This window comes from Callorhinchus milii, unplaced genomic scaffold, assembly GCF_018977255.1.
Source record: "Callorhinchus milii isolate IMCB2004 unplaced genomic scaffold, IMCB_Cmil_1.0 Scaffold16, whole genome shotgun sequence".
In the NCBI taxonomy this organism is placed as follows: domain Eukaryota; kingdom Metazoa; phylum Chordata; class Chondrichthyes; order Chimaeriformes; family Callorhinchidae; genus Callorhinchus; species Callorhinchus milii.
Genome location: NW_024704757.1, coordinates 2,075,167 through 2,099,546, shown reverse-complemented (window position 1 = coordinate 2,099,546; position 24,380 = coordinate 2,075,167). Strand labels below are relative to the sequence as shown.

The window sequence follows — 24,380 nt, the reverse complement described above, 5'->3', positions numbered from 1 at the left end:
ATTTACTGCTAAGTATAGGAAATCTGTACACTGTATTGTAGAGTGAGTGTAGTACATTTTGTGCACATTTTCCCACAAAATGTACAGTTACTCCATTTTGCAGGTCATGCTTTGAGATATCCCCTTGGCATGAATGGCGCTGTATCAAATGTAAAGACTATAATTATTATTGAGAGCCATTTACCTATGAACCAGAGACACAGCAAAGGAGGCTCAGCAAAGGAAGAATGCCGGCAAACTCTCACAATCAAATTACTTATTGATCTACAAACTTTGGTGGTTATTACTACAATACTGGAGTCCTGTAGCTCAGTGGTTAGAGCACTCGCTTTGCAAGCGAGAGACCTGAGTTCAATTCCAGGCAGAGCGAAACCTTGGGCAAGTTTCCCTACTCCACACAGAGCCTAATAATAATCCCTCCAAAACCAAAAACAATAATAAATTGGTCATTTTCAATCTACAACTGTTTGTGGGACATTGCTGTGCGCAATTGGCTGCTGCGTTCGCCCACAAATATACAGTCAATTCACTTTACAGTGTGTTCTGTGAAGCGCTTTGGGACGTCCTCCCGACGTGAAAAGCACTATATCAAATGCAAGGATTATTATTATATTACTGGGAGCAGGGATTCTTTACACTCAGCTCCTGTTAACCCTGCAAGCCAAAGCCCTAACAGTTATGGTGGTCCTAGGTGGACAAACAGCAGGAAAGCTTGCCAGACAGCAAAACAATGGCAAGCTATGTGGTTTTAGCTGGGTAGACTCCAGCAGTCACCCCAACACACATTGCCCAACCCTTAGCTCTTGCCAACCTGTGCCTAAATACTCTGGAATTATCTAAGCAAGATGCATCCCTCCAAGGGAGAGAGTGTGCATTCCAATAGAAGGGGATACTGCAGCAAAAGTCTCCATGTTTGCTCAGTTTATCACTAATGGGTATGATTTGTGACCTCTATCAAGCAGACAAGTGACATTCATCTGTTATAACTCTGCAGTGGCATTGTTTCAAGGTGAATTGACAGAGTTGTATGGATTTAACAGTTTCCTCCTTTTCCTCTGCTACAGGTCAGAGCGGCTTAGGAAAGTCAACATTAGTGAACACTTTGTTCAAATCCAGAATCAGTAGGAAATCCTCTACAACCAACCACGTGGAGAGAATCCCCAAAACAGTGGAGCTGCAGTCTGTCAGTCATGGTAAGTCTTACCTGCAATCCCATTGCCGCCTGCCTCACCACTCCCCCTTCCCAGATCACAGGCGAGACCATAATACTATCAAGTTTCCTTACTCCACACAACTCTGTTTAGTTAGCAGTAAGAACCCGGTTGTTAGTTGATTGGCAGATTGCTTTCTGGGAGTAATAATCACTTCAAATATATATGTAATTTGTTCACTCCATCCACGACTGCTTGTGGGACACTGCTGTGCACAATTGGTGCCGTGTTGCGCCCACAAAATACACAGTCACTTCACTTTACAGTAAGCTCTGTGAAGCGCTTTGAGACGACCTCCTAGAGTAAAAGGTGCTGTGTCAAATATAAGGACTGTAATTATTATTGAGAACCATTGACTTGTAAACGAGAAACAAACCATAGGAAATCAAATGAATTATTGATCTGTGAGCTTTAGTGCTTATAACTACAAGACTGGGAGCTGGGCCTCTTCCCACTCAGCTCCTGTTAACCCTGCAAAACAAAGCCCGAAAGGTAGCCGGGCAGTGTTTCCAAATGACAACATAATGAGGCGCTGTATCAAATGTAAAGACACAGGTGATAGATTTTGTATTTTTGGGCTATTGTTGTCCAGGACACCAGGAGAGAGAAACTCCCTTCTGTTGCCAATATTGCTATTGTAATTACACTTAGCCAGAAAATCCGGCTCGCTGGACCGGCTTTCCCCCACCCCCCATTAGTCCGGCTAGCCAGGGTTTAAGTGTATTGGTTTAAGGTGTCGAGCCTGGCACAGTCAGTAGCGCTCTTGCCTCTGAGTTAGAAAGTTGTGGGTTCATACCCCCACATCAGGGGCTTTGAACTCAACAGTCCAGGCTGGGGGAGCACTGCATCGGTTTAACGTCTCATCCGAAGGTGTCGTCTTTTCGTATCGCTATCGAATGCCAGGATTATTATTAGTAAAACAACTGCCAACTGGCCACAGTCTGAAATGCAAGACAATGACGATTCGCCTTTGTTTTGCATTCCGGCCCTCTGTTAAACATTACAGTAAAGCTCGCACCACATCGCTGGCAGTTTGGGTGTGCGCTGAATTCAGTTTGAAGATCACCTTCATTGTAAGGAGGTCCTGCCTAGTCAGTGAGCACCTGCATTCTGAGAAAAGCACACCTCCGTCATCGTCATCGTCCCCCCTGCACCCACCTCTCTCCACCCTCCCACCCACTACCCTCAGGAGGATCTCTGAACTGCCAAGTGGAACGTGACTGAGTTTACACAGGTTCTGCATGTGGCGGAAAGCTGTGAAAGCATAACTGACTAGAAATGAGGGAGGCTCTTCAATTGTTTTGATTCAGTGGCGCCAGCGTGTTCAGCCTTAACAGAACCTGCTGGTTTCTAAACTTCTAAACAGAATGAGCTTTCTTTCCCACTTCAGCTGTGATGGTAGCTGCACACCACCAGGTTACAGGCAGTGGTGTGAGTATCAATAGGTGTGCGTGTGTCGATGTGTGTGTGATAAGACCGTGCTATCGACAGCTCGTCAGTGCACAATCTGGCAAACATTGCTCATCCCATAATCATTTGATAGATGCTTCCAGAACTTCCTTTCAATATATATATATTTAAATGATTTTGCCTTGTGTTGACTTGTAGGCGTGTAGAATCAGCAACCAGGGTGGGGGTTGGGTGTGGGAATCCACTCTGTTAGTTGTAGAGTAGCCAGACTACAACAACAACAACAACCAATTACATTGATAAAGTGCCCTTCACAAGGGGCAGCGTCTCGGAGCACTAACAATAGCGAGACTGACACCGAACCAGGGGGCGGGAGAGAGGAGGTGACCTCACACGGTTGATGAGGAAGGTCTACAGTTGTGATCCAAAAGAGGAGAAGGAGGGGGCAAGGCTGAGGGATTAGGGAAGAGAGTTCCAAAGCTTTGAGGCGTAGTGGCTGAAAGTGTGGATGCTGATAGGGGAGCAGAGGGGACGAGAGGCAAAAAGGAAGCCAGAGTGGATGCAGCGGGTAGTGGAGTGGGGAGAAAGCAGATCAGAAAGGTAGGGAGGTTCTAAGGCATGAAGGGACTTGTAGACGAGTGAGAGGATCTGGAAATCGATCCGTTCTGTTATAGGGAGCCAGTGGAGCCTGGGGAGGACTGGTGCGATAGGGGTATGGAGTGAGAGTGAGAAAATGGGCAGTGGAGTTCTGAATCAGTTGTGGTTTGTGGGAGTTGGGGAGGTCGATGAGGAGGGTATTGGGTAGATGAGGTGGGAGGTGACGAAGGCGTGGACGAGGATTTCAATTGCCTTGGGGGGCAAGGTACAATCGGAGGCGGGCACAACTTACACAAGATGGCTTAAAGAAATGTATGTGAATTGTGTTGGCATAAATTTAAAATTGCAGCTTTGGTGAAATATGTACTCTAATAAATAACTGAGACAAATCTTAGGAAGATATCTAAGCAGGGGTCTGGGGAAAGAAGAAACTGCAATAAATTGGGTTTTTCCCCATCTACGACTTGGCTTCCAATCCAGTCATAACAATGAAACAAAAGTCTCCACAACCAAATAACAAAGCCTCAATTGCATAATACCAATTAAATGACAATTTGAAATCACGTTGTGCTGACACTGAGTCTCCAAAGCAGTGCTGGGGGAGCAGGGGGGAGGGGAGGGGGAATGTGGTGTCCTTCAGCTGAGATGTTGAACCCAGGTCCTATCTGCCTGGTCAGGTGGATATTTAAAAATCCCTTGGAACTATTTGAAAAGAAAAAAAGTGTTTCTCCCCGTTTCTTGGCCAACAATTCCCCAGATAAACAAAACACAAAACACTGCAGATGCTGGAAATCTGAAACAAAAACCGAAGTCGCTGGGAACACTCAGCAAGTCAGGCAGCATCTATGGAGAAAAAAAAGTGAGTCAACTTTGCGGGTCCACGACCCTTCATGGAATTGACGAAGGGTTGTGGACCCGAAACATTGACTCACTTTCCTTTCCATAGATCCTGCCTGACTTGCTGAGTGTTCCCAGCGACTTCTGTTTTTATCCCCCAGATCAAGTTGGTTATTCACTTTGTGGCTGTTTGTCAGGACATTGCTGTGCACAAATTGGCTGCTGCTTTTGCATATGAAATACATGGTCACTACACTTCACTGTAAATCCTGTGAAGCACATTGAGCCGCCTTGACCACCTGATGAGGAGCTATATCCAATGCAATGACTATTCTCATTATTATTAACACCTGATCACAAGTGCAATAGCAGAAGTCTAGGCAGTGAAGGGGAAGGAATTTGAATGTGTGGCCTGTACAGGGAGAGAGGAAGCGAATCTTTCATTTCTCGTAGTCCCTTCACCTCACTCCCAATTTCACAGCATTGGTGATGTGAAGCACATTAAGATGACTTGGCAATATGATTAGGCGCTATATCAACACATTCACTTGTATGTGGGAGGGCGAGCGTCTGGGATCTGCTTTACTTCACAAGCTTCCATGCTGGTGCCATTGTTTATCCAACTTCAAGGTAGATGGAGTCCTGACACCTAATACTAGTGCTTTGTGCAGGAGGAGATTTTAGTCTCACTGTATGAGGAAAGGAGGGGGTTTGGGAGGTTCCTTGTAAGAGCCAGGCATTTCCTAAACTCTTAAGCACAGATATAAAGAGGTCATTTGGCCTAATGAGTCCAACCAAGGGAGAGGGGAATAGAAGGGTTAGGGAGGGAGTAAAGGATTAGGAGAAGACTCGTGGAGTATAAACACCAGCGCTGGTTAGTTGGGCCGAGTGGCCTGTTTCCGTGCTGTACTTTCTTTGTAAATCTTTTGAGAAGCAACATATTAAACTCAGAGGCTCGAAGGTGATCGAGCAAATAGTCCAGAGTATTCATCTATCACCACATCTCCACAACCAACTCGGCCTCCCTCCCTCCCTCCCCACACACCAGGTCCAGCAGCATAGTTTGTTTTGTGCGTTACTTCTTCAGTTTGCATATCCCTCTATAAAGCACATGCATTGTGAAGTGGCTTGACTTGAATGGCATTTGAGCCTTGATTTGAACTGGGTTTTACCCACAAAATACACAGTCACTTCACTTCACAGTATATCCTGTGAAGCACTTTGAGACGTCTCAACAACTTGATAAGGTGCTATATCAAATGCAAGAATTATTCTTATCGCTCTCATGGGAGGAGATGAGATCTTCCAACACTCAACGTTCCTTGAGACATTCTGCCCTGTAACTGTTTTACATCCACATCGCCCACTCCTGCCATCATCTTTAACACCTGGATCAGTCCTCACCTTTGGCCTTTTTTCACTGAAAATAAGTTCAGATTTGTGAGAGCTCCAATAACTTTGAGCTCCAAATCCCAGAGTTATCCTGATTGCTTCAATTTCCTTTCAAGGTCAGTGTCAGAAAGCTGCAAACGGTATTTCAAATGCGGTCTGCCCAGAGTTCTGTAGGATGTCAGAGAAACATTCGGCTCTAATGTGCTCAAGCTGCAATCTCCTACCTGATTAACTACATTGTCTGGAAACTTTCAGCGAATGATCAATAATCGCACCCAAATCTTTCTCCTCTGTACCCAGAAGGCATAACTCAAGCTGTAGAGTTCTCTGGTCATCCCACACCTAGAATATTTTGTAAGTATCTGGTTGCAGGGATGTAAGGGGCTGCCGACAGCACAGAGCAACAAGTACGACTATAATAATCCTTGTATTCAATACAGCACCTAATCATGTCGTTGAGACGTCACAAAGTGCTTCACAGAATATATTGTAAAGTGAATTGACTGGATTTGTGGACGAAACACGGCAGCCAATTGCACACAGCAGTGTCCCACAAACAGTCAGGGATTGACTGACTCAGATCGTGGATTTTTAATTTTTTTTTGGAGGGATTATTACCACTGGAAAGCCAATCAACTAGCAACCGGGTTCCTACTTACTGCCTAAGTAAACAGAGGCATGTGGAGTGAGGAAACTTGCCTAAGGTTTCGCCCCACCCAGAAATGAAATCTGGGTCCTCTCGCTTGCGAGGCGAGGGCTCCAACCTCTACAATAACGGACTCCACAATCTCCAGTGTAAGAGCAATGAGCTACAAGCAACAATGAGATAAACTGCAAAGCCCTTTCAGACATTTCAGTGTCAACAAACCCTTTTTGGATGTGAGAATTATTATTGCCAGGACAAGGGTTTCTACAGAAACCCCGTCTAAACCCAGGCTGATGTCGCAATAGCTCTTTTGGGCAGTGGGGGGGAGACATCAGTTAATTTTTAAAAAATGTTCTACTGGTAAGAGAGCAGATGTGAGTCCAACAACAACAAAATTACATTTATAGAGCGCCTTTCACGTCGGGAGGACGTCCCAAGGCGTTGTCATGCACCCAAGTGCTGGCGAATCAAAGCCATACTTACTGTAAATTACAAGCAGTTATTGCTAAATATGGTTTTGATTCTATAATTGATTTCCCATTGAGATTAAATTGATCGTATGATAGTTAAGTTAACCTCCTGCCGGAATAGTTTTGAAAGATAAGCAGAAAGTGTTGAAAGGTCTTGCGTCAAACCCCTCTCTCTGGTGCTTGTGTGAGAGTCATTTTCTGCTCACGTTCCAGTTCTGTTGAATCCCAATCGCTAGGCTATCTATCATATTACCCTGTGATTCGACACGCCACTTACATTACCATTGGAACGCGATCTGCGTTTACGTAGCTGCCAGGTTTTGTATTATTTAGAAATCGCGCTGACAGGAAAGGAATCCTACTCATGATGCCAAAAACAAGGCACTGAGAGCCATAGATATTTACAGCACAGAAGAAGGCCATTCAGCCCATCGTGTCTATGCTGGTGCTTTGAAACATCATTCCATTCAATCCCAGTTACCTGCCTCATTCCCCAACTCCCACCCCCCCCCAACCATCTCTGTAAATGACTTATCTTTAGATACTATATAGGTCTCTTTTGAAAGCTTATCTGGACCTGCCTCAACCACGGCAGGACATTCCACATCCCAAAAACTCTCTGGGTAAAGAAAATTCCTCCTAATCAATCCCTTTTGTTAATTATCAATGCACTCTAGTCACTGACTCACTGATCAGTGGAAATAATTTCTCCCTATCACCTCTGTTAAAGTCAAATTGGATTTAACAGAGGCCGGTGGTGCACTGTAAGTAAATTATGTTAAAACACGCTTATTAATATTAATCTCACAATCAATAAAGTTCAAGTAATATCTGAGGGTATTATTCTCTGCCACTATCTTTGCCATCTCCCAGGTTGCTGAAATCCGTGTCCGTGTTTTCTCCAGACTACTCTAAGGCCCCGTTCCCCACGCATTCCCTCCCACGCCCTGCCTTGCAATCTTTCTCTTTTGACTGTTCTTTCAGCTATCCTTCCCTACTCTCCAACCCCCCCCACCCCCAGCTCAGACTCCCATCAGATATAAGAAGTGCTTAAAGATGTCCCTCTGGCACGAAAGGTGGTGTTGTATAAATGTAATTTTGTTGATGCACAATCTGTCTGTGGGTGAGATCACTGAGCTGGGTGGTGGTTTGCTTACACCCTGGGGTGACGTTAACAATAGTATTCACAATGAAAACCATGGCGAGTCCTGTCCTGTCTTTTCCTGGCCAACAAGCCTCCACCCAGATAAGGTGAGTCACTCCCTTCATGGTTGTTTGTTGGACATTGCGGTGAGAAAATTTGATAGCTGTGTCCACCTACAAAATACTCACTCACTGCACTTTACAGTTTACAGCCCCCAGAGGTTTGTGGCCTGAAGGGGGATAAATTCAGAACAAATCTGCGGAAACACTACTTCCCTACAGTGAGTGAGTAGAAAACTTATGGAACAGGCTCCATAGAGAGACGGTGGAAGCAAAAACATGTCATTTGTTTCAAGAACAAATTTGATTGATTTCTCCCAGAAAATAATATCTAAGGATACAGTATATAGTTTGGGACATGACATGTCAAGCAACTGCCAGGATGGTGGCAGGCAAACTAGATGGACCTTGGTCTTGTTTCGCCAGCAAATTCTTATGTTCTTACAGTGTATGCTGTGAAGCGCTTTGAGATGTGCTCCATATGAGAAAGGCGCTGTATCAATTTAAGGATTATTATTTTTTCTCTCTCTCTGTTTTCCTTGTACCGTAAACTTTGTATCTTCCATTTCTTTCAGTTATTGAAGAGAGAGGAGTGAAGATGAACCTGACTGTCATCGACACCCCAGGGTTTGGGGATCAGATAAACAACGAAAACTGGTAAAAGTTAAAGGGTTTCTTGAACATTTCTGGGAGGTTTTACTTCGGGGTAGTCATCTCTAGTGAATGAGCTCAAATAAAGGTTACTTTCAAATTGCTTCACCCATGTGCGTGCGTGTGTATGTGCGTATAGCAAGAATGTCCAGTTTGAAATCCTCGCTCCTTTGTAAAGACAGTGGGCAGGTTAAATAAACCAGGCTCCATTATTCTACCTCATTATCTTCAAGCAGAGAGAGTGACTGAGGTTGAAATAAGAGCAAGTCTGCACACAAGACTGATTCTAGAAGACTGGAGTGTGCGTGAGTGCACGTGTGAGTGGGTGTGCAATCCACTCCACCTCGCTGTACAGATCGAACTTCTTGCTGAGATAGAATCATAGACATTTACACCACAAAAGAAGGCCATTTGTCCATCGTACCTGTGCTAGTTCTTTGACAGATGGGGCGATTAATTCAGGTGCAATTAACAACGTGAGCATTGTATTGACGTGCTCAGTTCTTGTCTTATCAAATAGCTTTGGTTTGTTTGTTTGTTTTGACGTTGATGCTTTGCCACGCGAGAACCGGGATTGGTACAGTTGTCAATTTTTCACAAAGGAATGTTGTCCCAGATGGCTGTAATCTGTGGCCGCTTTGCCTGGGGTTTCGGAGGGAGTTTGCAGTATATCGGGGAGGGCTGGCCAGCATCAATGTCGGACTTCCTGACACCCAGTCTGATGATTATGTTTTACAGTATAAAACTCTGGATGTGGCCCCGGTTTGTAATATCAAAGTATATTGTAACATCTGTTTGCTAAGGTAACGTCGGGGAGGAAATCTGGCTTTGGGAGAACAGCGTTACCTGTGATAGTTTGCAGCTGTTTCATTTCTGACAATGTCCTGGCTAAAACAGAAGCAGAATTGAAAGCTCTGGGTTTATGATTTGTGAATTGGCTTTGGATGTCATCTGCAATTACTCCAGGGCTCTGTTGATTGCTCTCTGAACCTTCAGGTTTTGATTTCTGTTTACGTGCAGGTAACTTCAAAACAAGCCCTAAGGAAATAGCTGCAGGAAGAGTCACTCACTCGTAACGCACATTCCACTGTTTTCCCAGATAAAGTCCTGCAGGAATGTGAGCGAGCAGCTGTTTTGGTTTTTGGAACCTTGAAATTTCATAATCAAAGAATCTCTTGTTTTACAGTTGGGAGCCAATTGTGACATACATTAATGAACAGTATGAAAAGTACCTGAGGGAAGAAATTAATATCAATCGAAAAAAGCGAATTCCTGACACCAGAGTACACTGTTGTGTATATTTCGTGCCTCCCACCGGACACTGGTATGTACAGTTCTGTGCTGCACCCAACAGGATTGAGCCCTCTTTCTCCCCCTCTCTCTCACACACACACACACACACACACAGGTGCACTGAGATACTATAATGTGAGGCTGTGTATGAAATTGCCTTTTGCTCTTTTACAAGCAGTTGGTAGGATTTCACTGTAATGTGTAGTGACTGTGCGCTTGTAGGTGGACTGGATTATAACATCCAAAGCCATTTGTGTTCAAGCCACACAATTAATCTCAGAGGTGAAGACTCTGGGACTCCATTCCATTCATCCCATTTAAGCCATTAATATTTGTTCCATTTTTTTCCCCTTTTTTCTGCTGTGAGGAAGGATTTCCCTACAAATGACACACTCTACACTTTACAGTGAATCCTGTGAAATGGTTGGGAAGTCCTCCTGATGTGAAAGGTGTCGTATCAAGTGCAAGGATTATTTTTATACATAAAAGTAATAATTGTGATATTCTTTCGCTGTTTGCAAATTAGTTGTCACTTTCACGTACAGAGTGTACAATCACTACACGTGAGAGCAAAACTCTGTGAAGCGCTTTGCAATGCCTTCCAGTAATGAAAGGCGCTGTATCAAATTAAGGATTCTGCTGATGATGTGGAGTTCTGTAGCTCAGTGCTTAGAGCACTCGCCTCACAAGCGAGAGACCTGGGTTCGATTCCCGACAGGGTGAAACCTTGGGCAAGTTTCCTTACTCCACACCTGATAATAATTCCTCAAGAAAAAAAAATGATAATAAATTGGTTCCTTCAATCCACGACTGTTTGTGGAACGCTGCTGAGCGCAATTGGCTGCCGCGTTTCACCCACAAATATACAGTCAACTCACTTTACAGTATATTTTGTGAAGCGCTTTGAGACGTCTCAAAGACATGAAAAGCTCTATATCAATTGCAAGAATTATTATTATTATGATTATTCAGCTCAATTCTGAGTTTAGATTCCGAATCTCAGAAATTCAGATTACAGTGATGTAGGAATATAACAAAATTCCACAGTAAACAAACAAGCCTGTGTAAGAGAGCAAGGCTTGAAAAAGACCAAATTGGGCAGTGTTGCTCCTGGAGGATAATGACAAAAGGTCGTAAATGTTAAGTTAAAATCTCATATACAAAGTCCAGCAAGTTAAACACTTCCGTATTCTACAATGAAAGATCCTGCTCGGCCAATCGATCAGCTATTATTTTCTTACATTATCCAAGTGTGTGGTTAACCCACAGCAGTGAATAAAGAATATATGTGGCCCTTCCGAGGGCTTTATCTACCCTTATCTCGTGCCCTTTTTAACACGAAAACCCTTAATAGTGCTCAAGTATCCCAGCAACTTCACAAGACAATTTCAAAGGAGTTTAACCTCATTGAACCAAAATGTTATCAGTCGAGATGAGTGGCAGATAGGTTGTCAGCACTACAGCGTTCATCAGCCTCGTTTGATATTGAACTGTGAGCCAGTTCCCCCCAGGAATGTTTTTCTACAGCCTTGAGGTCAACTATCCTCTTCAAGAATTCCTCAGCAATGGAGAAAAATAAAGCTTGCAGCATGCTATATATGCTGCCTTAGTTGTTTGATAACATCTGTAATACCCTGACCTTTCAGCACCAATTTTAACTAATTATTATCAACATGTTTGCTGTCAAATCAAACGGCTTCTTACTACCTTAGAACAGGATAAAGGCCAGACACATTAATGGTATCTTTTCAGTGTTCCTCTTTTTAAAACGATCTTAAGTGCAATCATTGTCACTATATCCTATATCCAGCTGCAGAGGGTTCTTTTTAATAGTAATTTTGAAGGTTGGAGTCCTGTAGCAAGGTGGTTAGAGCACTCGCCTCGCAAGCGAGAGGACCCAGGTTCAATTCTTAGGAAGGGTAAAACCTTAAGCAAGTTTCCTTACTCCACATGCCTCTGTTTACCTAGCGGTAAGTAGGAACCCAGATATTAGATGATTGACAGATCTCTTTCCGGAGGTAATAATTCCTTAAAAAAGAATAAAATAATAATTTGGTCACTCAATCCACGAGTGTTTGTGGGACACTGCTGTGCGCAATTAGCTGCCGCATTTTATCCACGAAATCTATAGTCAATTCACTTTACTGTGTATTCTGTGAAGCGCTTTGAGACATCTCAATGACATGATCAGGCACAATATAAAATGTGAGGATTATTATTATTATTACCTCTGCATCCAAGCTCAGCTGATCTCCAGACCTATGGTGAAAGCTGAGCAGATGTTGTTATTTCTCAGAATTGGAATTTGATGGCAAATTGGGGTAAAAAGGTAAACACGATGGAGAGCATTCGGTGACATTTTATTTGCTTAGGTTCATTACAAGATCATGAGAGGTTAGAGTGATGAAGACCCTTCATCCCAGTTGATCTCATCTTTCCAGAATGTCCACCTGACCATCCTTGAACACCAACTAATCATTAATCTCGGTGTAAGTCACCTTAGACGAGCTGCTCTAAGACATACTAGTTTACAAAAGGAACGCCAAACAGTATTAAATCAGTTTATTGGGGCACTTTTAAACCACATTACAATCAAAGCTTTGGATTGATGTGACCAGATCCTTTGATGTTTGGCGATGTGATTGCAGGTCACGGTTTGCCTTAGAGTTAGCGAGTCTATAAAGACGTGTGGCTAACGTCTGGGGGAGAAACTCGTTGCTGCTCTTCTGAGTGGGGTCCAAAGAACTATTAGTATTTTGGGTTTGTCTTTCTTGTGCACTCGCTGCCAATGCAACAGGTTGTGATTGTTGTGCTTTCACTCCGCTTTAAAACCCTTTCGCTACAAGATTGTATGCTTCACACAAGCTTTTCTTGAAATGGCACAGAGAGACCAGTGTGTTTCCTGTAAACCAGTCTATAAATCTCATCAGACAGGCACCAAGATGACACAAGGTCCTCGGAGGAAAAGCCTGTAAAATAGGTGGTGAAAGACTTTCACCATATTGTGTAAATTGTACAGGATACCAGCTGGCTACACAGAGAGATGGATTGTGAAAACATATGTACAGAAAATGTTCATCCGCTCTATACAGTAATCCTTGCATTTGATGTGGTGCCTCATCATGTCAGTGTCTCAAAGCACTTCAGAGATTTCTGTCACTTTAAGTGTAGTGACTGTATTTTGTAAGCGAGCATGGCAACCAGTTTGCACCTGGCAACGTGCCACAAACAGCCCGTGAAGTGAATGACCAGTTTTATTAATAGTTTTATGTATTACCTCCAACACCCTTAACCACTTCCCCATTTTCCCTGCCGGGGAAGGCAGCGAGACAGTCACTGTATGACTCTCATTATAGAGAGACAGTCACAGTGAGGTATTGTGACTGTTCTACAAAGGTTCCACAACGACAGTGCAGTCCGAGTACCAGATGGTTATTGCGAGTCAGTGTTAAGTTGAAACATCCACACTACACAACATAACCCCCAAATCCCATCTAGTTGTCGCCAATTCAATCAATTTGTATTCTTAACATCACCCAGAACTGTTGAATATTCTGGAAACCCCGCAGAATTAAGAGGCCGGTTTTCCCACGGTTCCTTAAACAGAAACCGGCTTCCAGGTTAAGACTGGATTTAAGAACTTTCATCAGTTTTGCTCAATCTCAATTGTCTGACTGGTTAAAACTAGGTTGAATTTCAGGACTTGTGTTGGTGGTAGGAATGAGATAGGGTAGGGTTTTATTTTATTAGGGAAAGAGATTTTATTTGGCAGAGATTGTTGAGAGATTGCAGAGGAGACGTGCAAATATGAGTTCAGGGGGAGAAACTCCACCTGGGTCTAGATTTACTCTTATTTATGAAGTGTTTCAGAATTTGGCAAGTTCTTGTATACACATCATTTTCAAAGCATTTTTCTATAAGCTCTTTTAGGAATGGCAGAAAACTGAACTCAAAGTTAAAGCTGAATTTACTGAAATCTGGACGTTTGTGGGACATTGTTTGTGGGACATTGTTTGTGTGCACTAATTGACCTACAAATACACAGTCACTAAACTTTACAGTAAAAATCCTCTAAAGCGCTTTGAGAGTGCTTCCTGACATAAAACGCCCTATCCCGAATGCAGGGATGATGATGAGGATTTCCTGATCTTTTCTAGTTCCTTACTTCTGATGTTGTATTTATTATTATTGTTACAATTATATAATAATCTTTGCATTTAATATAACACTTTTCACGTCTTCTGGACGTCTCAAAGCGCTTCGCAGAATATACTGTAAAGTGAATTGACTGTATATTTGTGGGCGAAACTCGGCAGCCAATTGTGCACAGCAATGTCCCACAAACAGTCGTGGATTGAAGTGAACAATTTATTATTGTTTTTTGTTGAGAGATTATCATCAGGTGTGTAAGAGTAAGGAAACTTGCCCAGGGTTTCACCCTGACCTGCCGGGAATCAATCAACTCATATCAAGAGCTGAAGTTCCGTTTTTTAAAAAAAATCTTTCAGTCTTTCAGCGCCATTTAAAAGACAATCTGTCAATACTTCAATAGCAATTTTGTAGAAATTCTAAACCGGGCCGTGGCTGCCCACAGTGCCTTTGAATGTCAAGTCAAGCTTGAAGAGCCAGTTTCCGTGCATTAAGACAAGGTGACAAAGACCAATATTAAAAGAGGGGCTGCTTTAGACCAAATGTGCCATTCTGAGGGAATGGCTTCAAAGCATACTTTGTTTTGTTTTCTTGCTGGGGTCTGGAAGCTGCAAATTAGCCGGGAGGAGAGGAGGGTGACGATAGATAGGTAGATAGACAGACAGATGGACGGACACACGCTCTGCCATTCCTGACGTTGCTGCAGATCAGTTTCCAAAACAAGCCCCTGGAATCCAAAGTTCAGTGATTGCCAGGTTAAACAGGGAGACACCGCTGTTTCTCCCCTGGGTAGACCCAGCCTAAAACATCATCTGCTACAACAACTTGCATTTCGATTCCCAGGCAAAACCTTGGGCGAGTTTTGTTACTCCACACGCAGTAAGTAGACCTAGCAGGAGGAGGGAACTCAGTTGTTAATCGATTGGTGAATCGCTTTCCAGGGGTAATAATCCAAAAACAAATGTGGTCACTCAGTCCACGATGGGACACTGCTGTGCCCAATTGGCTGCTGTGTTTCAGCCCCAAAATATATGGGAGTGGGGGGTGGGGTTGAACCATGGCACAGTTGAAGAGTTATTATTTTCAGTGAGACTTAAAGAGAGTGAGATGGAAGGTGTGCAATACTACCCAACATTTTCAATGTGAATATATAACAATTGGCACGATGGCATATTAAACAATTATTTATTATTATTATACTATGTGTCATTAGGTTAATAAGAAAATTAAAATGTGACTATAGATAACGAGTTTTAATAACAGTTGGGAGACTTCATCTTTACACATCAGTTTTATGGTGTCCAATAATTTATCACTAATGTGCTGTGACTGTCCAGAGTCCATCTCTCTCTCTCTGAAATAGTGTTAAGTAACAAGTTGAAAAGTGTGCCATAGTATGAAATAAAAGTCTGCTTCTTAATTTGGCAGTCCTCAAATATTAATATCTCATTTTTATTATGTAACGGTTCCTTAATATTACCGAGAGCGACTGTTAGTAATGTCTCTACAGTTAATGGGTGCAGCCTGTGACCACCGTGATTTCACTCTAATAACAATCCTCGCATTTGATACAGGGCCGATCACGTAGTAACTCTGTATTTTGTAGGTGATCTCGGCAGCTGTTTTGTACACAGCAGCATCCCACAGCGTTCGCCTACAAAATACACAGTCACTACACTTCACAGTGAAATCCTGCGAAGTGCTTTCAGACGTCCAATTGATGTGTTAAGGTGGTGTGTCAAATGGAACAATTATGATGGGGGAGCAGAGGGTGGGGCAGTGAGCAGGCACGGCCATAAAGATAGAATTATATATTTGAAGGACGATAAATGGTCGGGACAGGGAGTTGGGGGGGGGAAGAAAATACAGAGCCTCATCAGTCCCTAAATGCTGAACGTTGTCAAATCAAATTAAAAGCAATTTGTTTTCCACTCTGGTGTAACCCTAAGGCCAGTGAGTGCAGCTCCCAGTCGCTGCAGCTGTGAGAGCAGAGATTTGTAGGAAACCTGCAGTCTTTTCCGTTGCTCATGTCTCCACTTTGTGTCGGCCCAGTCGCCGGTGACGCTGATTTAGTATGGCCTGTCAGCTCCTCTTCAGACACCACGTGAGAAGAAGTGAGAGGGTAAATGATCACGGGGCGAGTGCTGCCATTCAGCCTCCGATTCAGCTCCAATCTGCCGAAACACGTTAGAATCATAGAGCCATTGTGTCTGTGTCAGCTCTTTGAAAAGACCTCCCCAAATTAGTCCCACTCCCCGCGCTCTCCCCATAGCCCTGCAAACTTGTCCTTCACAAATATCCATTCAAACAGCAAAGCTGTAGTGGTAAGGCATCTGTCGTGCATCAGTCGAGAAAGAATTGTCTGAATTCAAGTCATAAACTTAATGTTTTCCATATTTCAAGACATGGAATGTGAATTAATTGCCAATTTGTTGTGTATGAAGTTATTAACAATACTAATAACCCTTACAAATGATATAGCACCTTATCACATCATTATATGAAATGCGCCTTATCACTTTAAAGTGGATTGACTGTGTATTTTGTGGGTGAAACAAATTTGCTGTTTATCATTATCCAGACCTGTTAATGGCGGGTGTCAATGTGACACCAGTTACTGAAAGGACAACAATGATGTACTACTACCGGCCTCCAATGTTTGGTTTCTCAGCTTTCAGAACCCAGAGGTCAGAGTCATCAAAGTCACCAGTGGCTGTTCATGTCGTGAAACATTGACAGGGTCAAATAGAGATCAATAATAATAATAATCCTTGCATTTGATATAGTGCCTTATCACGTCTCACAGAATATATTGTAAAGTGTATATACACAATGTAAATTATTGTATTATATCAATGCTAGTGATTGGTAACAAGACCTGATGGATTATTCTGCTCTTTTGCAGGTTACGTCCGCTGGACATTGAGTTCATGAACCGTTTAGGCAAAGTAGTCAATGTAGTCCCAATTATTGCTAAAGCCGACACACTCACCTTAGAAGAAAGACAAGACTTTAAGCAGAGGGTATGTATGCGTTTGTGTGAAATACACTGAAGCCGTACTTTGAATTGTGGCTGTTTACTGCATTTGTTTGGGGGCGGGTGGATCATTCACTCGGTGCTCAGTGCTTGGCTCAGTGGTAATGCTCTCGCCTCTGAAGGTTGTGCGTTCAAGCCCCACCTCAGGACTTGAATCGCATAGTCTCAGGTGATGCTCCAATGCAGTGCTGGGGTCGGTGTTGCATTGTCGGAGGTGCCATCCTTCCGATGAGACATTAAGCTGAGGTCCCGCTTGTCTGTTCAGGTCGACGTAAAAGATCACATGACCCTATTTGAAAGGAGAAGTGAGTTTCTCTCTCTTGGTGTCCCCCAACTAAAATTGGCCGCTCATTCTCCTTGGCTGTTTGTGGGACATTGCTGTGCACAAACTGGCTGCCATGTTTCACCCACAAAATACAGTCACTACACTTTACAGTATATTTTATTTGGTGCTTTGAGATGTCTCGACGACAAGATAAGACGCTATATCAATTTCAAAGATTATTATTATTTTATTGAGTCCCAACAGTAACAACAACTTGCATCTATATCGCACTCTTCACAAGGGCAGCTTCTCAGAGCGATTTATTGCTCATTCACACCATTTGCTCTGTGTGATGGTAGTTGTGCACTCTAATGATAGTGGCACTGGTTAATATTATTAATTCCTTGATCACAAATCGGCCCCTTGCTCACCCCGTCAAAATTGAGCCAAACACTTTGAATAAAAAGGCCTAATTTTTTTGGTGCCAAGCTCCTTCTCCTTCTGCTCCCTCCAAAACAACACAATAATAAATTGGTCATTTTCAATCTACGACTGTTTGTGGGACGCTGCTGTGCGCAATTGGCTGCTGCGTTCGCCCACAAATATACAGTCAATTCACTTTACAGTATATTCTGTGAAGCGCTTTGGGATGTTTCGAAGACGTGAAAAGCGCTATTTCAAATGCAAGGATTATTATTTATTTTTTATTTTAGTGGAAACTTTGGGCTGTTCAAACATCCAAAAGGTTGATATTATTCCGGACTTGTACTCAAGCCGAACGCAGATAGTTATCATTGCCAGATGCGGGGATTTGTTTTCCCATCTTTTTAAAGAATTCAGAAATCTGATAGATATAAAAACATTAATTGCATCAATATTTTTGAAAGATAAGCCTTTGCAAAACCTTTACAGCATTAACCCTGCTGATGGAACATTTATGTGTAGAGCAGTGTTTCTGCGGATTCCCTTTCACCATGCACACTTCATGCTGTTCAGTTAACAACAACAACTTGCATTTATAAAGCGCCGTTCACTCGGGCAGTTTCTTGGAGCACTTGATTGAATTGCCCATCACGTACACCATTAATAACTATTCAAAAATAACATTAGTAATAGTGAATGATAGAAAGACTTATTATTTGTCTCAAGGGTTCAGAGACAAATATTGATTAACACAGGAGTGGGCAGTACATTTTGCAGAATCTTTTATGTACACAGTTATCAATCAGAATAGGCTTGCTAGGCACCTTCAAACTCACTTTATATCTGAAGAGTAGGAATCTTTTCCTCTTCACAGCGTTTTATAAGTAGGGCTGTTTTTCAAATTTATTTTACAATTTATGATGGATATGGATGTTTGGTTTACATTTTTGGAGTTCTTTTTGACTTAATGTTTTTTTTGGCGATAAAAATGTCAGACGTGCCAAGGATGACGCTCCCTGTGTGCGAGCTGGAGCCCAGCCATTTTGTTTAAATCAATATGTTTTAAAAAATGTAAACACAATGTTTAACAATGAGAATGTATTTGGGGAACCAGCCAACCTGCCTGATAAACTGTGAGAATGGTCTAAATGGGGGGAAATTCTTAACTTAACCAGCCTTGATTTGGAAGCCAGGTTTCGGCACAATATTGTTTTGGATGAAGAAGGAAGGCCCTTCGGCCCAATTGATTTAATCTGGCTCCCAAGAGAGAGATCCTTTCAATCCCATTTCCCTGCCCTTTTTTTTTCAGCATGATTTACAAATTAATAATCCTTGCATTTGATATAGCGTCTTATCAAGCAATTGAGATGTCTCAAAGCGCTTCACAGACTATATTGTAAAGTAGATTGATTGTATATTTTGTGGGCGAAATTAAGACTGAATTTAAGAATTTGCCCCCAATCCTGTGCCGTCTTGGATTATATAAAAAAATGGTCTTTTAGGTTAAGACTAGTAGAATTTCGGCACTCCTCCACTATCCTCCCTCCCCCCCATACACACATACACACTCCAACATTTTTATTTGGGGAGTTATTAACGTTTGAGAAATCCAGCAATACACTGGCCATGTATCAATAAAAATGTTAACGCGTTCATCTGCGTGTTTTTGAAGGAATTGAGCGGAGTAATGTGAAAAAGTACAGATAATAGTTGAGTTATTTAATCTGGGTGCCTGTGCACAAAATACATCTATTTGCAATAACACTGTTCTTGGCAAAATTATGTTCAAATAGCAGGAAAATGTAAGTACGGTTTGTAGATGTTGATGGTTGAATCTTGCAAGTGGCTGAAACAGCTGTAAGGAATCAAGATAAAGACTATCTTAATATTAAACATGTGTGTTCACAAATCACCCCGTGCAGATTGGTTTAACAAGTTTTTTTTCCAGTAAGAACGGCCTCTGAAATGCCCATAGGAAACAGCGAGGATACTTGACTGCTCTCCTCCCTTGCTTGTTCTCTTCTGAATGTGCGGACTTTGTATTTGCAATCTAAATCTAACGCCATAAATCTCTAGCGTTTCTGCTCTTGTTAATTAGGATATTAAGCAGGCCCCCACATCCCGGGCTGTGTGTGTGTGTGTTTCTTTGCTTTCCAAAGAAACCCAAGTTAAAGCTTTTAATGTCTCAAAGACATTCTGCACATTGCGAGCAGAATGAGAATTCACAAGCTTAATAATAATTCTTTATCTATATGTCCGGGAGCATAAACAATGTGAGAAATTGTCCCAGAATTGTATAATAGATAAATTACTAGGGGAGGGGAGGGCTACCAATTTTACTATTTCTTTATGGTTCCCCTCCGTACCTTAGAGCATTTGGAAGTAGGTTTGCAATTACATTGCAGTTACATTGAATATTAATGGGATGTCCACCTGGCTCAGGTAGTAGCTCTCACCTCTGAGTTAGAAAGTTGTGGGTTCAAGCCCCACAGCGAACCCAGTTTAGGCTGCGACTCCCATTCCTGGGTTGCTGAGAGAGTGCACAGTGTGAATGTAGCTTTCAAAAAAGGAACTAGATAAATATCTAAAAAATAATAATAATAATCCTTGCATTTGATATAGCGCTTTTCACGTCGGGAGGACGTCCCAAAGCGCTTCACGGAATATACTGTAAAGTGAATTGACTGTATATTTGTGGGCGAACGCAGCAGCCAATTGCGCACAGCAATGTCCCACAAACAGTTGTGGATTGAAAATGACCAATTTATTATTGTTTTGTTTTGGAGGGATTATTATTAGGCTCTGTGTGGAGTAAGGAAACTTGCCCAAGGTTTCGCCCTCTGCCTGGAATTGAACTCAGGTCTCTCACTTGCAAAGCGAGTGCTCTAACCACTGAGCTACAGGACTCCAGGAGTGGGGTGGGGTGGGAGGCAGGTCAATGTGACTGAAACGATATTCTAGATGTTGATGTCATTTTTTAATTGCTTTGCGATGCCTCTGATCGCAACCAATCGCAACACGCTGGTCTTGGTGAATTATCGGCGTTGTTTTCAGCAAACAGGAAGTGAAATTGGAGGTGACCCAATGACCCAGAAGCCGGCCATTTTTCTCCTTTAGGGCCTGATCGAGTGTTGACTTTCCACAGCTTCATTGCTAAAGAACCTGCAGGTGATGTGTCTGCCCGCTGGATACTCTGCTTTTGGGAGTGGAGGGACATTGTATGACTTCCCTCCAGTTACCAGAAGCCATTCCGCTCTTGGAATTCTGTTGGATATTCCTGATTAGTTTTTATTTTCAACGAGTGCTACAGAAATGTTTAATTTCTGTTCATGTGGAGCTCGATCGATATCCCTATGCCTGCAGAAATCCACTGGGAATTCTCAAATCAAGCTACTCAATTTACATTGTACGTTATAAAGTCGCTACAGCTTACACACATTAATCAATTTGATTGATCATGTCGAAGGATCATGAAAAATACAGATTGAAACTCATTCCAAAGTGGAATAATCGCATGATGGTATGCACTGAACCTTGCAGCGCTCTTTTGGTCAGCGGGTGTCTGACACACCCATCGCCGTGCTTAAAAGTATCCAAACCCATCTGAGAATTCCACACATCCCACATACACATGGAAATCCCAGAGATAGATTGCTGGAATGGAATGCGCTCTCTCTCCCTGGAGGGGTGCATCCTGCTTACTTAATTCCTGAAAGTATTAGGCACAGGTTGGCGAGTGCCAAGGCTTGGGGTCCCCCCAGTGTGTGTTGGGGCAATTGCTGGAATTTAATCGGTTAAAAATGCTTAGCTTGCCATTGATAGCATAGTCAGGCAAGCTTTCTCACTTGCCAGACATTGCTTTGTAGTTTAGCTGTTCACTCCCGCTTGCAGTTTTATTTTGTGAAGTGTTAACCTCCGTGACATTGACCTATTTTTCAAATTGCTTTCAGATTCGGAAAGACCTGAAGAGCCACGGCATCAGTGTTTTCCCCCAGAAAGAGTTTGACGAAGATGCTGAGGATCAAATACTAAATGATACAGTCCGGGTGAGTGGAGCTACAGCACTGGGTGTTAATGGGAGGTTCACCTAGACAAGGTGGAGGCTTGGTTCATGGGTTCTGGGCTCACAGACCTTGTTAAGCATTTTTACGGGATACAGCCTATATTCTGTATGGGAGTAATAATAATAATGGTGAATCTTTCGTTTGATACAGCACATTATCACGTAGTCAAAATGCTCAAAAGCACTTTGGGATTTTCTGTGAAGTGTATTTTTTTAGGCAAACGCCCAAAACCTATGAACCAACAAAAACAACAAAATTACATTTGTATAGCGCCTTTCACGTCGGGAGGACATCCCAAGGCGCTGGACAGAGAATAGCATTTCAGACCCGAGCTGGGGTTGGGGGGGAAGGGAGGGGAAGGGGGGTGGTCAATGGCACAGTCGAAGAGGAGGGTCTTGAGGCGGGACTTGAAGGAGGTTAAAGAGGGGGCGAGGCGGAGTGATTGGGGGATGGAATGGCTGAAGGCTCTCCCGCCAATGGTGGGGCGGGTGGGTCGGGGGACATGGAGCAGGCCGGAACCGGCTGAGTGGAGGGAACCAAGTCAGTTTACACACAAACAAGAATGGTACAGGGATGAGGGGAATGAATTAAGTATAAGGAGAGATTGGAAAAGTTTCATTGGAGCAGAGAAGGTTGAGTGGGGACCTGCTAGATTATGATGGATTTTGACAGGGTGAATAGGAAGAAGTTATTTCCACTTGACCAACATTATGCATAATAACAATTGCTTGCCCTCCCTTGATGAGCGGACTGAAATAATAATAATCCTTGCATTTGATATAGCGCCTTATCATGTTGTTGAGACGTCTCAAAGCGCTTTACAGAATATATTTTAAAGTAGATTGATTGCTATATGGGTGAAACATGAACTGTATAACGTGGCAACCAATTGCACACAGCAGTGTCCCACCAATAGTCGTGGATTGAGCGACCAATTTTTTTTGTGGAGGGATTATTACCCCCGGAAGTGACCTGCTAATCGACTAACGACCGGGTTCCTACTTACTGCTGGGTAAACAAAGGCATGTGGAGTAAGGAAACTTGTCTTTCACCCAACCCAGGGAATTGGGAAATGTAGATGCAGAAGGGAATCATTGAACAGATCACTCTCAATAGACAAAACACTTGAAACGAGTCAGCTGTTTTTTTAAATGTAATTGAATCAGGCTTTTATTAAATGTTGACATCTCGTTCCATCTTTGTATGACCCATAATCTCGGAACCTTTGCCTGGTGGGGTTTACGCCAGTTTGTGCCAAACCCGGAGCTGATTAGTGTGTGTTTTTTCTGCAGCAATTTTATGATGTAAATCAAGCGGTTTAATTTGAGAACTCCCAGTGTGTTCTGCAGGCCTGGATTTTATTGCTTGGACTTATTTGGAAGGGAAAAGATTCTGAATGTGGTAAAGGAATGTCATAAAGACAGATTGACTATGTTTGTAAATCGTCTAAACAGTTGACGAGTATACAAATTATACAACTAAATGTCAGCTTATTTGAATATGGAAAGTGAAGATTAATGAATGTTGGCCACGTTGTAATTTTCACAATCAATAAAGTACGATTTTATTTTTTTCAAACAGTTAAAATACAGTCTGCATTTATAGAAACACATTTTATATTTTGCCTTTATAGAAACACGCCGGATAAGGCACTAGAGTGTGAGATTGCATTTAACCTTGGCTTCTTGAAGTGTGGCACATGCACAGGAAGCTGGAAGTGATATCAGTGGTGATCTGATGACCTGGAAATGGCACCGCCAGCCATTTTTGTCACAAATCTAATGTGATGCAAAAAATGCCTTGTTTATTTGGATCAGAAACACAGGGTTGTCCTGTATACTCAAAGGGATCCATCTCTGGAGGTGCACTTTATTATTGGAGGTACTTCAGATGAAACATTAAGCCGAGGTCCCGTCTACCTGTCCAGGTGGATGCGAAAGATCCTGGGGCACTACTCGAAAAGAGAAGAGTTTTTCCCCGTGTCCTGGCCGAAATCCTAAGGATTAAATTAATCATTAATGTCATGGCTGTTCATGTAGCCTCAGTTGAAGCAGCCAGAAAGGAATAGGATTTCTGGGTGGAATAAGGGGATTGTGTTAGCATTTACACTGCTCTAACTTCACATATGTTTAACGAGTTCCTGTGGTTTGCCTCCGGCAGGAAAAGATTCCTTTTGCAGTGGTGGGCACGGATCAGGAACACCAGGTGAACGGCAAGAGGATACTGGGCAGGAAAACCAAGTGGGGAATCATTGAAGGTAAGAAACGTTACACCCGGCAGCAGAAGCTGATGGGAGCTGCTCGGGGGAAAGAATCAAATCTAAACCTGAACACAATGTCAGGCTCAGTACGTCCAGTTGTTAGTGTTGGAAGCTCCCAAATTGTCCACATTGCGTTTATCTTGCAGAATGGTGAAATTCCTTCGCTCGAGGTACACCAGTGCTAAACCAGACTCACAAACCATCAAGTGACCCAATCGCAAAGCTACTGATATAAAAATTCAGTATTTTCATCATTGATATTGTTTGCTTTGCTGAATCCTGACTATAGTGGAGTTATGTATGAGGAAGCAGAGAGGCGTTAGTTGTCCATTGGATTAAGCACCACCCTACACATTAGAATGACACAACAAGCTTCACTAATTGTTTGTTACATTCTTTCCAGAGGTCGTAAGTTACAATTCCAAGCCTGCGGTAAACCCGTGGTGCGATCACGGTTGCTCACAGCTGTTTG

The 24,380-nt window shown here is 42.7% G+C and overlaps 1 protein-coding gene across 6 annotated transcripts in view; it reads left to right on the top strand.

The window, feature by feature from the left end:
- septin-9 (neuronal-specific septin-3) overlaps positions 1 to 24,380 on the top strand; it is a 163,613-nt gene that overhangs the window by 128,155 nt on the left and 11,078 nt on the right. For all 6 annotated transcript variants that reach the window (XM_007908194.2, XM_007908195.2, XM_007908196.2 and 3 more), the window contains exons 3-8: positions 1,065 to 1,193; positions 8,342 to 8,423; positions 9,604 to 9,741; positions 16,765 to 16,882; positions 21,535 to 21,630; positions 23,809 to 23,905. In XM_007908194.2, coding sequence (XP_007906385.2) covers positions 1,065 to 1,193; positions 8,342 to 8,423; positions 9,604 to 9,741; positions 16,765 to 16,882; positions 21,535 to 21,630; positions 23,809 to 23,905 — 660 coding nt within the window. The remainder of the gene's footprint in view (positions 1 to 1,064; positions 1,194 to 8,341; positions 8,424 to 9,603; positions 9,742 to 16,764; positions 16,883 to 21,534; positions 21,631 to 23,808; positions 23,906 to 24,380) is intronic.